The following is a 17,451-nucleotide window of genomic DNA, read 5'->3' on the forward strand; positions in this document are numbered from 1 at the left end:
ATATTTCAAAGAAAAATAGTTAACCCACTGTTAGAATTTCAAAGAAACAAGTTAGTCCACTGTTAGACATTTCAACAAAACATGTTAATCCACTGCTTGACAATTAAACCACTCAAGTGTAATTCCTGCCTCATTAATAGACCCTTTTTAATGAGACAGGAAAATTGCCTCATTAAGAGAAATATCTCTCTTTTGAATTTAGAGATACTTTAGATAGCTTAATTATATAAAGCTTAAATAGTTCACTTCTACTGTTGTCTACCTTTTGAAAAAAAATATTGATTGTTCATTTTTATCTCTTTCAAACTGCTCTTTTGGATCATCATTTTGTGTCAGACACAGTTGTAAAAAATTTTGGGCAGTTTGTATGCTAAGAGACCTATTGTATCAATAGTTCATAAATTTTTACCAATACTAGCATTTTTTAGTCTTTTTTACTAAGCATTTGCTTTGAATACGCTTCATCACAGTAAAAAAAAATGTTTTACAAGTTTTAAAATATCCTGATTCAGTTGCATGCAACACCGTCATCAGATCTTTTATTGTCAGATTGACCCTTTCATTGCGCTTTATTGCACTATAACTTAAGGCTGACTGGAATTCGTCAGAGAATGCTATGATGCCTTTTTGGTTTCATAACAACTCCACCCCTTGAATTTATTTTTTTGAAACTTTGTTCTCTTAGCTTTCTTTACCATAATTATAAGGTCAAAGGCAAAATTTAAAATTTAATTTTATTGTTTTAATTTTAATGTTGTTTGGTGCAATAAAACTGGTTTTTGAGACATCCACAACTGTTTTAAGTTTTTATTTTATGTTTTTTCAAGAAGTTTAGATAGTCAGCTTTGGTTTGAACTTGGTCGAATTTAAATGTCACTGAATGTAACAAGGTCGAATTCGGTGACATTTAAACAGTGGCAATTTTCCTAATAACTGCTTCTTCAACATATTTCAAATTAAAAGTTGTAAAAAAAAATAAAAACTTTTTAACTTTAGAATTAAAAAACATTAAAAGCTTGTAAAAATATCATTTTTTTACTTCGATAATTTTTAAGATTCTCATAAGTATATCATGATTTTCGACAATTTTTACATAAATTGAGTTTTCAAATGATAAAAAGAGTATCTTTTATGACCAATAGACTAATTCTATTATCTCCTAATAAGAGTACAGCTCTAAAACTCAGTTTTATGGTTCAAAAGCCAGCTGGTAGTCAGGTTTCCCGCACTCTGTGGTAGCTCTCAGAGAGGCTGATTCCACCAACAGCTGTAAAATATCAGAGAATTAACAGAGTCATGTTGCGTATGGATGGTGTCCATGTTCATACTTTTGGCGTGCATTGTTGAGACCGCATTTGGAGCTCTTTGTCATGGCTTAGGGTTTATTATTAGTAATGAGGCAACTGCTTGGACTATTAAATAGTGTACTGAGTACTATCTATGCTTTGAGTCAAGTTCTTTAACAAATTTAAAAATGACTACAAAAAGTACAAAAACACAAAAAACCATCGTCATCACCAAGTTCTCTAAACCTATCATTCTCTAATATTTCGTGGTCTTCGAAGTAACTTTTTTTTCTATCGAGTCTTATCTCTTGCAAAGTTCAGCAGACCTACTCGCTTTTTGTGAGACTAATTTGAGTTCTGCTATCTCATCTTGTGATCTTAGAGTTAACAGTTATCTTCCTTTAATTTGTTAAGACTCCATGCTTGGCCTGGGCATTTACATACATAAGACTTCCCTCATTTGTAGCAAAACTAGGTTTGAATCCACAGACTATTCTTTTATGTGCTTTTGTTTAGCACCACTTCACTCTTTCGTTTTTCTCTTTGTTCTATATCGCTCTCCTTCATCCCAAGACTGCACTCTTTTTGATGTTATTTCTGATCATATTGATCAAGCCCTCTCTCTTTTTCCATCAGCCAATATCGTTGTTGTTGGTGACTTAAATGCTCATTATACTAAATGACTTGGCTCTGGTGTCAGTGACTCTGCTGGCATTAAAGCCCTCAACTTTAGCCTTTCTCTAGCTCAAATAGTCAACTTTCCAACTCGCTTTCCAGACAACCCGAATCATTTACCTTCTCTACTCGATTTATGTCTTGTTTTTGATCCTAGTCAGTGCTCAGTTTCTCCACATTAGGTGCTTAGGTGCTTCTGATCATGGTTTGATCTCTCTAAAACTGTTATATCATTTTTCTTCATCACCAGAATCCCCCTTTCATTGTACCTCCTACAACTTCCTAAAGGTTGGCTGGGATTCTTTCTGTAATTTTCTTCGTGAAGGCCCTTGGGTGAAAATATTTTGTCTTCCTGCTGACAAATGTGCTTCCTAAATATCTTCTTGGATTCAGGTTATCTGGAAGCTTTTATTTTCACTCGACAATTCCAAGTCAAGCCTTGCTCTTCTTCATGGTTTCCCTCACAACGCTGCTGCAATTTCCAATCAAAATCATTACTTTAATATCTATCTGCAAAACGATTCTCTTGAAAACAGATGTCTGTTTACTATTGTTAGAAGCAATTGTAAAAAGGTTTTATCTATCACCAAAGCCGGTTATTCTCAGGTCATAAAATCTCGTATTTCATCACAAAAATTATGGTCTTATGACTTTTGGAGAATCTTTAACAGTATCAATAATAAGGGCAATTCCACCTCTCTTGTATGGTTCTGACTTTGTAACCTCATCTTAAGACAAAGCTGAATTATTTTTTAAGAACTTTTCATCAATATCATCTCTTGATTCCACTAGTTGCATTCTACCTGATATAGCTGTCAAACAGGTTGATCCATTGCTTAACATTTATATCACTCCAGCTTCTGTATCAAAAGTGATTGCCTGCTTAAACTCTTCTACAGCTTGTCTACAGGTATGTTGTCCGTGGTCCGGACAACATAACTGTTATAGTCTTGCAGAAGTGTTCCCTGGAGCTGTCATCCATACTTTCAAAACTATTTAACAAGTGCTTATCACAGTCTTGTTTTTTGGCATGCTAGAAAGCGGCATCTGTTATTCCTATTTCCAAAAATTCTGGAAAGCAATCTGACTTGTTAACTACCGTCCCATTAGTCTTCTTCCTATCATAAGCAAGGTTTTTGAATCTTTAATTAACAAACACTTATTCTCTTATCTTGAATCAAATAACTTACTTTCTGATCATTAATATGGATTTCGATTTTCTTGTTCCACAGACGATTTGCTAACAGTAATAACCAATAGGTTTTTTCGTGCATTAAATAGAGGTGGAGATGTTAAGGCTATCGCACTTGATATTTTTAAAGCTTTTCATAAAATTTTGACTTTCTGGTCTTCTCCATAAACTTTCTTCTTATGGTGTATTTGGTAATATCTTCAAGATTATTGAATATTTTCTTTCCAATTGTAGTATAAAATTTTTCCTCGACAGACAACACTCTTCTTCATATCTACTAAAATTCATCCTTGTGTTACTCATCATTAAATTAAGTCTCATCCTCTTACTGTGACTGTTCCTCCGAAAAGTACTCGAAAAATTCTTATTTGACTAGTTTTTTCCTTGAACGTTGTTCCTTTGGAACTTGCTTCCTTCATCTTGTTTCCTGATTCATATAATTGCAATATTTTAAGTTGTCTCTAAATCCTTACCTTGCTCAATAAACTTCATCTTTTCTCTTCCAGTAAATTATAACTCTAAAAGTGTTTGCTTGCAGCCTTGTTGGAAGTGAAGATGTTAAAAAAAATCTATCGCTTTAATAATATAAAAAAAACTTAAATTTTAAAACAAGGATAATTTTTCATCTTTGACGTGTAAGTACAATTGTTACTGCTGTTTAAACACAGCAATACTCAATTAAATATATTTAGTTTAACTTGCATAATAAAACAAAATATGGTTTACATAATAAAATAATATGTTTCACTACATAATAAATAATGATTTTTCACTTAAATTACAAAAATTATTATATATTACACTTACATGATAAGCAAAAATGTATCCAGGAGTTAAATTAGTGAAACAATAAGATAAAGTAAACTAAAAAAAAAAAAACAATTAACAAATTTGAAAAAATCAAAGTTTGAAAGTTGAATAAAAATAGAAATATTAATTCAAATCATAATATTTGTAATCTCTTGTAATAAAGGAAAAGCAAAGAAAATAAAAAAGAAAGTTAAACTACATTTGAAAGTGTGATAATAGTATATTGCTCGCGAGGTATAGATCTACTTGACCAGTTTGAAAACAGTCCGTATGCAATTTTATACATTGCTATTGGGACTAAAGGTTGAGTTGGATTCCATGATACTGTAACATTGTAAAATGGACGTGTAGAATTACTATCCAACATCTTCACATAGTATAACACAAAGTTAGATGTTTGGTTTATTGGTCCAGGATAAGGGTCTAAATATTAAAGTATATTTTGCTTTTTAAATAAATTTTTTTATTTTAAAAATAACACTAATTGAAATCTATCATTATAAAATTAATAAGGAATTGAAATCTATCATTATAAAATTAATAAGGAATTGAATTCTATCATTATAAAATTAATAAGGAATTGAAATCTATTATTATAAAATTAATAAGGATTTGAATTCTATCATTATAAAATTAATAAGGAATTGAATTCTATCATTATAAAATTAAGAAAAAATAAACTAAAATTACAAAACAAAGTACAAGTTAAAAACTACTTACACTATATTGTGCAAAATTCAATTTTGATTAATAAAATGCAAAAAAAAAGTTGAGTTATTAATAATATTACTTGAAAAATTGAATGTAATTGAAAATTACACAAAAATAAAAATTTTTTAAACTGATTAAATTGCTTTTTGCATATACAAACTTTGATGAACAAGTTGTAGTTATAAAATTTGCTATTTATAAAGATGAAATGCCAAAAAAAAATCTCTTTTTTTCTATTTTATATGCGTCCATAATCTGCATATTGCTAATTTTGGACAAAAAAAAATTTTTTAAATCAAAATAACAGTAATATTAATCAAAGTAAAGAAAATTTTTCTTTTTTTTTAATTTAATTTGAATCACCTTTTCTTAAAATAAATTCAATGTAAATTTTATGTAAATCAAGATTTTAAAATAATAAAATCTTATGTAAAACTTATGTAAAAGTAATAAAATACAATAGTAATTTCTTTTTTTTATCTTTATTTATTTGCTTTTCTATTCTTTTATAATCTTTTTACTTTTTTTTTCCAAATTTTCTTTGGATATAATCTTTCTATCATTTTTTTCTTTTTTAATTATATCTACCCGTTTATTAATTTATTTGTTTTTTAAAACAAAAAACAAATTTCAAAAAGAAAAATCAAAAAAATTATCTGCTTAAGAGTGGTTCTGCATTTCATCTTTATTAATTGTGCCCATTATAGTATTTGTAGAAAAGAGAAAGAGAAGGAACATTACGACGATGTGATAATGGTTGGAGGTTGGCTGCAAGAGCAGGTCTAACTATGTTTACAATGCGTTTTTGCACCTTGCCTAAAAGAGAAAGAGCATCATTAGAAGATCCGCCCCAGATATGGCAACAGTATTCTATACAAGGCCAGATTTGAGATTTATAGAGATAGAGAATAGAATCCGAAGTAAGAAAGTGATGAGCTCCATAAAGAGATGCAAACTTAGCAGATGCTAATTTTGCAACTGATTTAATATATGGTTTCCAAAAAGGATTGGAAGAAAGAGTTAATCCTAGAAGATGAAGAGTAGGTGACTCATCGAGTACATCACCGTTCATAAATATAGGAAGATCTAAATTATTGCGATAACGATTAGCTGAAAAAAATTGAGTTTTATCTGAATTAAAGTTCACCAGCCACTGTGAGCCCCATGCTGTAGCAGAAGTGAGGTCCTTTTCAAGCTCAAATGCTCCCTCCAAGCAATCAGAAGGTGTTGGTTTCTTATCATGACAAGAATAAATGGTAGTATCATCAGCAAACAATGCCACCTTAGATGTGAAAATATCTGGAAGATCGTTAATGTAAATTAAAAAGAGTATAGGGCCAAGGATAGAACCTTGAGTAACCCCTGAAGTTGCAGAATAAGAAGAAGAGTGTTGTCGATCGAGGACAACTTTTATGCTACGATTGGAAAGGAAGGATTCAATGATCTTAAAGATGTTGCCGGATACACCATAAGAAGAAAGCTTATGGAGAAGACCAGCATGCCAAACTTTATCAAAAGCTTTTGAAATGTCAAGAGCGATGTCCTTAACCTCTCCACCTTCATCTAATGCACGATAAAACCTGTCAGTTATTACTGTTAGCAAATCAGCTGTAGAACGAGAAGATCAAAATACATATTGATGGTCAGAAAGTAAGTTATTAGATTCAAGATGAGAAATTAAGTGTTTGTTAATTAAAGATTCAAAAACCTTGCTTATGATAGGAAGAAGACTTTTGGGACGGTAGTTAGACGAATCAGATAAATATATATAAATATATATATATTTATATATATATATATATATATATATATATATATATATATATATATATATATATATATACATATATATATATATATATATATATATATATATATATATATATATATATATATATATATATATATATATATGTATATAAATATATATATATATATATATATATATATATATATATATATATATATATATATATATATATATATAAAATATATATATATATATATATATAAAATATAATTTTTTTAGTTTCTAAAAAAAAAAATTTTGTCCACTTTTTCAAGTTAGCGATTCAATTAATGCTTTTGATTTATTTGTTAACTACATGTTTTTTTTAATAAGTTTTTTTTTTTTTGTTGCTTTAGTGTGCTTTTTTCTAATAACTTGTTTGAATTTATTTATCTTCCTTTATCTTGCTTTCCTGATTCATATAATTTGCAATCCTTTAAGTCGTCTGTCAATCGTTATCTTGCTCTACAATCTTTATCTTTTTCCTTTCAGTAACTTCCAAATTTAATTAGTGGCTGCTTGCAGCCTTGTTGAAAGCGAAGATGTTTGAAAACATCTTCGCTTCCAACAATAATTTAATCATTAAAATATGTTTAGTGTATAAACTACTACATATTTATTTCTATTTTTAATGCAATTTCTTTTTTAATTGGTTGCTTTTAACAAGAAAAAAGTGCTGTGATTTGTCTATGAATTATTTGAATTTGTGAAGAAAATCAGTTTTTTGAATATTTGTTATGCAAAAGTTCTAAAAATTGATTGGTATATAAAGTCTCCATTATCTTATACTTTTATTTTATTAAAAATCAACCTGGATCTTTGCCTTATGACAACCAACCTGGATCTTTCTCTTTATTAAAAACCAACTTGGATCTTTCCTTATGATAACCAACCTGGATCTTTCCTTATTAAAAACCAATATGGATCATTCTTAATGACAACCAACCTGGATCTTTCCTTATTAAAAACCAACCTTAATCTTTCCTTATGATAAATTAGAAAAAAAACTTTTTATTTTTTATAGTTACTTATAAAACATATTCTGGTTTAGAAAGTGTTTGATTGTAACTGAAAAAAGTTATTCAGTTTAAAACTTTTTTTCTCTGTACTTTTTATATCTTAGTTGAATTCTAATACTCTAATGATTTTTAATGTTTATATTATTATTCCCTTTTAAGTATTTAGCAGTTTATTTTAAAGAAAATCAAATACAGAAGGACAATTATGATACAAGATTGTATATGTATAAAAATGCAAAGTAGTACTGCTAATAATATACATCCAGTTTATAAACCATTGTAAAACATAAGAAAAATAACTTTAAAAAAAATCGTTTTTCTTAGGTTTAAAAGAAAAAGTTAAAAAAAAAGTTATATTTCAAAAAGATACCAACTATTTTGTTTAAACAAAAGTTATGATTTTGACTATACTAAGAAATCATATTGACATTTGGAACTACAAATATTTTATTAATCAAAGAACACAAAATATGGTTCATTTCTTACTAATAATATTTTACTGGCTAATGCCTTAGATATAAGACAATGATATTAAGGTATTTAAACTAATGTGGTAGAGGTGTAGTAGGAGAGCATTTACCTCATAAACAAGAAGTTCCTGATCCCCACCATGTCCCTTATAGTTCTGCACTCAAACTTGTCTCTCCGCAAAGAAGCCTTGTTCATCAAGGTTTATGTTTCGGAGTTAAAGAGTTTAAAGAGGATTGTAACCACAATATAGTATCCTCCTTAACTGTAGTGGCCTTCTCTGTCTCGAGGATGAGGATTTTCAATTCTTTTTGCTTCAACTACCTCTTGCAAAACTTTATTTTAGATAAAAATATAACAATCAATTTTATCAATCATTAGACTTAATATTGATCCAAAGGCGGAGCCTTTACAAGGTGGCCCTATGTACACAGATTTCCTCTAAACTAACAGGATAATGCAAATATTTATAAATAAAAATGGCTAGTGTTCCAAAAAAAAATGTTTAGTTTTAATATTATTACAAATTATATTATTAGTGTAATATTATTATACATATAATGTGGAAATATTATTATAAATTTCATTTTTTTAATTTTGTTTACTGATCAAAAATTGTTTATATTGTTAAGTATTTTTTTAACTACATTGCTGTTATCTAACTTAATCTTTTAATTCAAACATTTTTTAAATATATTAATACTTTAACCAAAAAAAAACAACAATTTTTTAAATTTGTTTTGTTTTTTTTGTAAAAAAAAAAAAAAAAGTTTTAAACTGGAAAACTTTTTTCAGTTACAATCAAACATTTTCTTAACCAGAATATGTTTTATAAGCAACTATAAAAAAAAAAAAGTTTTTTTTCTAATTTATCATAAGGAAAGATTAAGGTTGGTTTTTAATAAGGAAAGATCCAGGTTGGTTGCCATTAGGAATGATCCATGTTGGTTTTTAATAAGGAAAGATCCAGGTTGGTTGTCATAAGGAAAGATCCAAGTTGGTTTTTAATAAAGAGAAAGATCCAGGTTGGTTGTCATAAGGAAAAATCCAGGCTGGTTTTTAATAAAATAAAAGTATAAGATAATGGAGACTTTATATACCAATCAATTTACAAAACTTTTGCATAACAAATATTTAAAAAACTGATTTTCTTCACAAATTCAAATAATTCATAGACAAATCACAGCACTTTTTTCTTGACCATTATTTAACTAAAGTAACCATTATTTAAATAAAGTCAAACAAGTTATTAGAAAAAAGCACACTAAAGCAATTAAAAAAAACATGTTGTGAACAAATAAATTAAAGCAGAGCATTAATTGAATTGCTCACTTGAAAAAGTGGACATGTCGAAAAAATTTTTTTTTAGAAACTAAAAAAAATATATTTTATATATATATATATATATATATATTATATTTTCAAAGAATGTTTCAATTTAATGATGATTGTTTTTAGTTTATAGTATAGTGTCTTATATATTGAGTGCTAAAAAAAAGGTCAAATTTATTATTGGTCCCTTAAAAATACAATTTTGATTTGGAACATGTTTTTTCTTTCCAGTTAACATGATTTTTGCATTTAAGTCAAACTATTAGGTAAGTAATAGATAAAAAGTTGTACAAATGAAATATGTTTTAATAAAGAAACAAAAGTAAATACAAAATATTAAGAATTAGGAATAAAGTTCTAATTTTAAAACAAGAAAAGTTATTTGATATAATTTTAATTAGGGCTACTGAGTTAAAACAACTCTTTAGCCTTCTTCTATATTACTATGTATAGTTGGAAGTTTCAAAATAGATTACCAAAAAAGCAAAAATTCTGCAATTATAAATTTATTTGTTTTTCAAATATCTTTCATCTTTCAAATTTCATTTTAGAAGTAGTTGACCTACCATGTTTGCTGACCTACCATGAGTCATAACAAAAAGTTTTTTGTAGTAATTATTATTATAGCAATTAATAATAATGAGTATTTATAATTATTAATTATTTTATAGTAATTAGACCACCATTGTTTATAACCAATGATATTGCTTATATTAACTTCCTGTAAATTAAATTTATGGCACTTTGATGATTGAAGAATCAGAGATTTATATTGAGATAAGGTCTAAAATCTTTCAGTGCGTTGTAGAGTTTTCCTAATTAATCCAAAATCTCTATTGAAGGGCATGCAACTGTGACCTCTTATACGAAAATTTATTATTATCTTGTCAAACTTTCCTAATTCTACCAAGGCCATAAAAAGTGCAGAATTGTGTGGTTTTTGTTCTGGCCACCACAGTTATCAGCAAAAACATATGATTTCTTCACACTTGGATTAACAAAATTCTGTAAATAATCATGTATGAAACTGCAAACATCGTTTGGATCTTGGTGCCCATCAAACTTGCAATAAGTGTAGCATACCATACTTTCTAATTTGATATCATGAATACCAAAAGTATCGACAGTTAATTGACGGAAATAGTACAAATTCTGTATGGGGATGGTTGGTAGCAATACATTCACATGAACCATAGAGTCGATAAATATGCAACTAAGTCATCTGTAGAGCATATCTCCTTGACTAATTTAAGAGATTTTTAAAAATTTTCCTTCACTTTCCTTACAAATCTCAAATTAAAATTTTCATTATAAGAATTCAAAAAAAAATTAATTAGAAAAGTTACAGTTATCAGGATATTTTGTTTTATACACTTTGTACAAAAAATTTTTTACTGAAAGACCAGCACCAAAATATTTTATTATTTTCCCAAGGTAGTGAGAATCATGTGTAGGAAAAGATTCATTAGTAGCGGTTCAGCAAGCCTTTTGATTCTTTTTTTTCGAAATACCATAAGCGAGTACAAAACAATTCTTACAAACAACATTTCTCAATCCATCAAGGAGTAAATGGTATTTCAATGTCATTGATTTTGGCTTTTTCAAAAGTTAAGGTGTTTCAGTCTTCACACTTTTATGACTTAAAGATTGTAACTCTATTATCCATTGTAAATGTAAATTCATTTTCAAAGAAATATTGTAGAAACTATTCATAATTTTTTCTTTTGCAATTTTTTTGTTGAAATTTTATCCAAACAATTTGATTTGCAACTGCAGTAAAAAAGTAAGGTTAGAAAACCTTTACAAGATAAACTTTAGTTTTATTTAAAAACTAAACAAAATACAACACTTACCTGTTGTAACTACCTGTTTGGTAAAAACAACTTTTTCAACAATTTTATGCTCTTTTCCTAACAACTTAGCTTTTTAACTTTCTTTTAATTTCTAATTTCTTTTATACACGTGACTATTAGTGACACCTTTCTTTCTTTTGTTCCTAGGAAGTCTACTTTGACTGTCTGTACTAGACTAATAAAATATAAGCGATTAAAAAAACACAAATTGTTACAATAAACCAGATAATTCAAAAAGTGTTCATAAAGTTTGATATTGACACTTCTTATTATGACATTAAAATACAGTGCTGCTAATAAAATAGAGTGGTATTTTTATAAATCAATGATTTTAGCTACTTTTTACTGTAAAAACAGGACATGTTCCGAACATGTTTTTTTTTACAGTACACAATATTTTCACCTTGCCAATTTTTGCCAAAATTATTTAAATATGAGCAAGAGGTTTCCTTTTTGGTCTAAATTTACGCTTATAGAAATACTTTATATTAATATAAAAACCTCCATTTTGAAAAAAATGTGACATGCCTCCTTTTTCAAGTTAGCAATTCAACTATTCATTCAAAGTATTTAACAAAGAATTTTATTTCATTTAGTTTAACTAAAAGAAAAATTAGGCTTTAAAAAGACAAAATAAATTTACTTATTGTATTTTAAAGTTTAAATGTATCTATGCTGTTTCAGATAAACCATACAGAGTTATTATTATTTTTTTAATTTTGAATACTTATGTTTTACAGGTTATCTTAGAGATTATTATTGGTATCATACTTGTCACAAAAAATTAGAAGGCACAGAGCAAGCAGTGTTAATATGATTTGCTAAAATAAACGACTGTACAATGTATTTGTATACTTTTAAATACATTTGAGGATGGTACAGCTTTTAATACATTTAGTGTTCACATTTAGGTTTATTGCAAGAAGACATTGAAATATGATAAATGAAGCTATTACAACTTGAATTCCCAAATAAATTAGACAACACGTTCTCCATATAACTTTGGAATGCCTTTGAAAATTTCATTATGGAGAACTACATGTACTTTTTAAACTCAGTTACACTTGGTGAGCAGGCAACTCATTTTCAAATTTTATCTTTAATTAATTGGAGTGGTAAAACTTAAGCTGATTATAATCTGCTTAAGATCAGTTTTTAGAAGTCTATTAAATGATGAGAAATATATTCAGGTGTTTATTGATGAAGAAAATCCAGTTAGACTGTTGTTTAATAATAATCAACATTGTGCTGCTAATGCAAACCTTATAATCAAAATAAACAGTCTAGACTATTTTTCCTGTGGTAAAAATACACAATCATTTATACATTGAAACTTGTAACAGACATTATAACTGCAACAGTTGCATTGACAGGAACAGCTGCAACTCTTTTATAAAAAAAGGTACATTGCATTACTTTTTCAAACTTTCTGTGCCAAATTTAGAAATAAGCACATCTAATGTAACTCAAAATAATATATAGATGACCAATTCCTGAGGAATATTAGCCTGTATTTTGAAAAATACTATAAGCATGCAATATGACTGCAAATCATTAAGTGACAAAATTTTATAAATGCTTTTTTTGGTGTCTTTTTCAGTATTTTGTTTGGTGGTAATGAAAGCGGTAACATTTTTATGGAGATTAGTAATATACTATATAAGCTAAGAGTAATATTTTTGTTAAAATAAACAAACTATGAAATATGATGAATTTTTATTTTCATAATTTTTATTATGGAAGAATTTTAATTTAGTCAAAAAATTACACTATGTTTAAACAATAATATTTTTAATTAAAAAATTAAACAGTCAACAAAAGTAAAAAAATTAAAACAATACCTAAATTTAACCAATACTTCAGAAATCAATAGTAAATAACTTATAGAAATAGTTTTAACAAAATAAATACAAAAAAATTACTTGTAGACATATTACAATTTTCTTGGGCATAATTGGGAATATTTGAACAACCTAAAAAAGATAAATATATAACATGAAATATTGTCAGGAAAAAACTTAAAACAAATTTTGCATTGAACATGAGAAATAGTAAAATGCCTTGGATTTAAAATAGATTTGAAAATATTATTTTAAAAGATTTGTCAAAAGATTTTTTATAATTAACAGATTTTTATAATTAGATTTTTATAATTAACAGATATAATTAAAAGATTTTTTATAAATAACATTTTTTATAATTAACAGTAATATGTAGCATTTAGAAAAAATATATAACTGTTTAATTGGTTGTTTAAAAGCAGAAAAAATATATAACTGTTTAATTGGTTGTTTAAAAGCAGAAAAAATATATAACTGTTTAATTGGTTGTTTAAAAGCAGAAAAAATATATAACTGTTTAATTGGTTGTTTAAAAGCAGAAAAAATATATAACTGTTTAATTGGTTGTTTAAAAGCAGAAAAAATATATAACTGTTTAATTGGTTGTTTAAAAGCAGAAAAAATATATAACTGTTTAATTGGTTGTTTAAAAGCAGAAAAAATATATAACTGTTTAATTGGTTGTTTAAAAGCAGAAAAAATATATAACTGTTTAATTGGTTGTTTAAAAGCAGAAAAAATATATAACTGTTTAATTGGTTGTTTAAAAGCAGAAAAAATATATAACTGTTTAATTGGTTGTTTAAAAGCTGAGAAAAACTTTAGGAGATGCAAGAACCTTTTTGAAAATCCCACAAAAATTTTTATAATTCTTGTTGTTAGTAATTGTAAACTCTTTCTAACAAATTTTTTAACAGAAAAAAAAAAAAGTTAAAGTGCAAGTAGAAGATAAAAAATTTAATTTTTAAAAAATTTAAAAATCCATATTAACTGTCAATGAGTAAGTTGTTAGACTAAAGATGAAATATTAAAAGCTTGTTGATTAAAGACTCAAAAATATTAAAACTGATAGTAATAAAACCTGATCAGACAATAGTAAAAGGATCAGAACAATCGCAACAAATTAGAGACAAAAATGGTTCTATTTTCTGACAGGCAAGAAAACAAGGTTCATTTAAACAGTTATTATAGAGTTTAGAAAAAAAAAAGAGTTTTGGAAAACACTTTTGTAAGACAAAAAGTCCAGACCATGAGCTGTAAAAAATTTCATGTGAGAAATAACTTTAGCAACAGAAATTAAAGTTATTTCAATGTCTAAAAATTAATAAACTTGTTTCTCTGGGATATATGGAGAAATGTTCATTAGATTCAAGATTCATATATTAAGGGAAGTCAAAAAAAGTAAATTTTCAAATATAAAAAACCACACCCCCTAAATTTGGGGCAAATATATAAAAAATAAGCCTCAAAAAGTTTGAATGCTTTCGAATCACTTTTGACCTTTTTGAAAAAAATGACCAAAAACTTGTCATTTTTGGGCATTTTGAGGAAGGATAAATTTTCTTTTTTCAAATTCTTTTTTTATTATATATGTATAGACCTATATTTTAGTTTAAAAATGTATGGTTTTTTTGCTACCCCTCAAAAATATTTGTTTGGTTGTAATGAAAATCATGAAAATTGGTAATTTTTTAAAATTTTTCATTTATTCTTATTGTTATATATTTATATTTTGGCGCAACATCTGATAGTTTATCATTTTGATTTTTCTAATAGTTTTAGATTAGTACAATAAACATAATAAAAATGAGTGAAGCACAACTCAGGTCAAAGAAAAAAGAACTTTTTATTAAAAAAGAGTCAAAACCAGCTATATCTGGTAGAAATGTTTTATTAATGCTGGAATTATTAAATTACTGGTTTCTAAATGTCTAAATCTTTCTATTTAGATGTACAGCTTCCCGCAGGCTCGGATATTCTTCAACATTTAATATATATAATTCTTATCTCAAAAACATGATCAGTAAGATTCAAGATTTAAAATTTTGAGAAGATCAAGAAGATGAAAGAAAGTTTGTTATTGTTTCGAAGGATATTAGGTATAAAAAAAAATAGTCAATGCTTTTAGCAAAATAACTCAGCTCTGGTTTAATCTCTGTTAATTTATTCTTTTTTTTACTGATTCTAAAATTAAAAACTAAAACTACAATTTTTCTGCAAGTATGGTGAAAGAAAGTATTAGGAAGAAAAATTGTTCACAGCCAAAGAGTTTGATAGATAACATGCCCAATAGTGAACTTATGGACACAATTCTAAGCAAGGATTCTTCAATCGAGTCTGATTTCAATACAAGTGATTGAAAGTAATTGATTACATAGAAGTCTCTGAAAACCCAAATACAGTAACTACAAAAATTTAATAAGATATTTATGCTAGTAATGTTTCACTTACTGCTACAGCCTGTGATATATCGCCAAATGTTTACAGAAGGTAACAAATGCAATTCTATATTAATCATGTGACGATCTTAAAGAAGTTAAAAGCATCCAGTCTACTGCTTATAGAAAAATGAAAAAAAAAAAAGAAAAAATGTCAATCATTAAAAAAATGATATTAAGGTAGCCATTGATGAATTGATGCATGTATAATATAATTATGCATAATATAATTCATTTTGATGGCAAGACCTCATTTGAGCTAAACAAAGGAAAAGTATTAAAAGGGATAGAATGGCTGTTTTAGTTAACATTAATAGAGAGACTTAGGGTACTCCGCTAACATCGTCCTACCTACTTAGGGTACCTCCGCTAACATCGTCCACTGGTGAAGATCAGTTTTTAGGTGTAATGAATTTAATTAAGGAATATCAACTTATGTCAAAACTAGAGGAATATGCTTTGGTTCAACATCATCCAATTCTGGGACAAATAAAGGATTAGTTTCCAGAATATCAAAAAAACGTATCTTCTCCAAATATCCAAAAAAGAATCTTCTCCAAATATCCTGTAGACATCACATGACTGAATTAAGAAGCTTCATTTTTGGAAATTAGTAACCAATTACGAAACTAATGGACCTCTTTTCAAAAAGCTAAAAAATATTTTTGAAAAATCTAATTTTAATTATAACCCAGTTCAACTGTTATGATTTGATTGGAATTGATTGGCAGCTAATAAGTCATTGACATTTTGCAGAGCTTTGTTGGTAAAATAGGTATTATAAGAGATGATAGAAGTGTGCTTGCAGAACTAGTTGTCACTTATTTATCCTCATTTACATATAAAGTAAGAAAAACTGGTGCTATTCATCATGCAAGAATTTTAGGAAAAGCAACTTATTATCTAAAGCTTTAACTTCTACCCAATCAACCTGCATTTGTTCAAGAAAATGATAAATTGTAAACCGAAATTAACTGAAATCAGAATTTATCGTTATCTTTTATGCAAAATCTGAGAATATCATTAAAGCTTTGTTTCTTGATCTTACAGCCATACATCAAACACATCTGTATAAGAATGTATGTACAAAACTCAAAGTTTTTGATGCTGTATTAGAGTAAGCATAAGTATAAGCATTGTTGGTATTTGGATTCAACCAAAATACCTCTAGCTTTGCTAAATGATGATTAAACATTAGAGGAGAGGACAAATATTGCATCAGCAATTCTGTCATTTGATATGCTAAGCTCTAACTACTATAAGCCTGGGAACAAAGTAAAAGTTGATATCAAGAAAATTTATAAAATGGATAAAAAACATTGGTAAAAAACCATCATCCAAGTATTTTACTTGACTTATATTTTATTAAGTCGTGGTGTTATTTGCCAGTGTAATTACATTGTGTTGTCTAGCTTTTTTATAATCTTTTCTTTTTTAATTACTCTGAAGACAGTAATGTGTGCTTACAAATATTTTAAGCTATGCGCTATTGTTACTGTGTTTTGTGTGATAGACCTAGGCTGTTACAGCTATTTTTTATTCTATATATTTTCTGCTATATTATTATCTTAATTCTACTAACAATAAAATGCGAGTAATACTTAATAATTATTAATAATTATTAATTAAAAATTGTAATTTTTTTTAAATTTTTTTTAGGTATTTGCAGGCTTTACTTGAATTTCTTTTTCTGGTACCTGCGTTGTGATAATAACCATATTAACATCATTTAAGTTCTTAAAAAGAACTTAACTGATGTTAATACAGTCTTTATGTCGTTGACTATAAGCAATGACACTGCTGATAGGGAGTCAAAGTTAAAATATTATTTATATATAAATTTGTATTTAACTTTTTAGATAATATATCAAGTTTTTAATGTATTTTTGTTATTAATGATTTAATTACTTCTAAACTGTATTAAGGGTTGCTTACTGCTAGTTTTTATTATTGTTACTGATGTAAGTTTCTACTGTTATTATTATAATTTTAGTTGTTAATGTTATTACTATTGTTATTATTACAATGATTATTAGT

General features: G+C 27.0%; 1 protein-coding gene across 3 annotated transcripts in view; it reads right to left on the minus strand.

Moving 5' to 3' along the window:
* LOC105846762 (ephrin type-A receptor 3) overlaps positions 1-17,451 on the minus strand; it is a 137,028-nt gene that overhangs the window by 43,585 nt on the left and 75,992 nt on the right. For all 3 annotated transcript variants that reach the window (XM_065806043.1, XM_065806045.1, XM_065806044.1), the window contains exons 11-13: positions 13,058-13,108; positions 4,163-4,386; positions 3,961-4,017 (exon numbers count right to left, since the gene is read on the minus strand). In XM_065806043.1, coding sequence (XP_065662115.1) covers positions 3,961-4,017; positions 4,163-4,386; positions 13,058-13,108 — 332 coding nt within the window. The remainder of the gene's footprint in view (positions 1-3,960; positions 4,018-4,162; positions 4,387-13,057; positions 13,109-17,451) is intronic.

This window comes from Hydra vulgaris, chromosome 09, assembly GCF_038396675.1.
Source record: "Hydra vulgaris chromosome 09, alternate assembly HydraT2T_AEP".
NCBI classification, from domain to species: Eukaryota; Metazoa; Cnidaria; class Hydrozoa; order Anthoathecata; family Hydridae; genus Hydra; species Hydra vulgaris.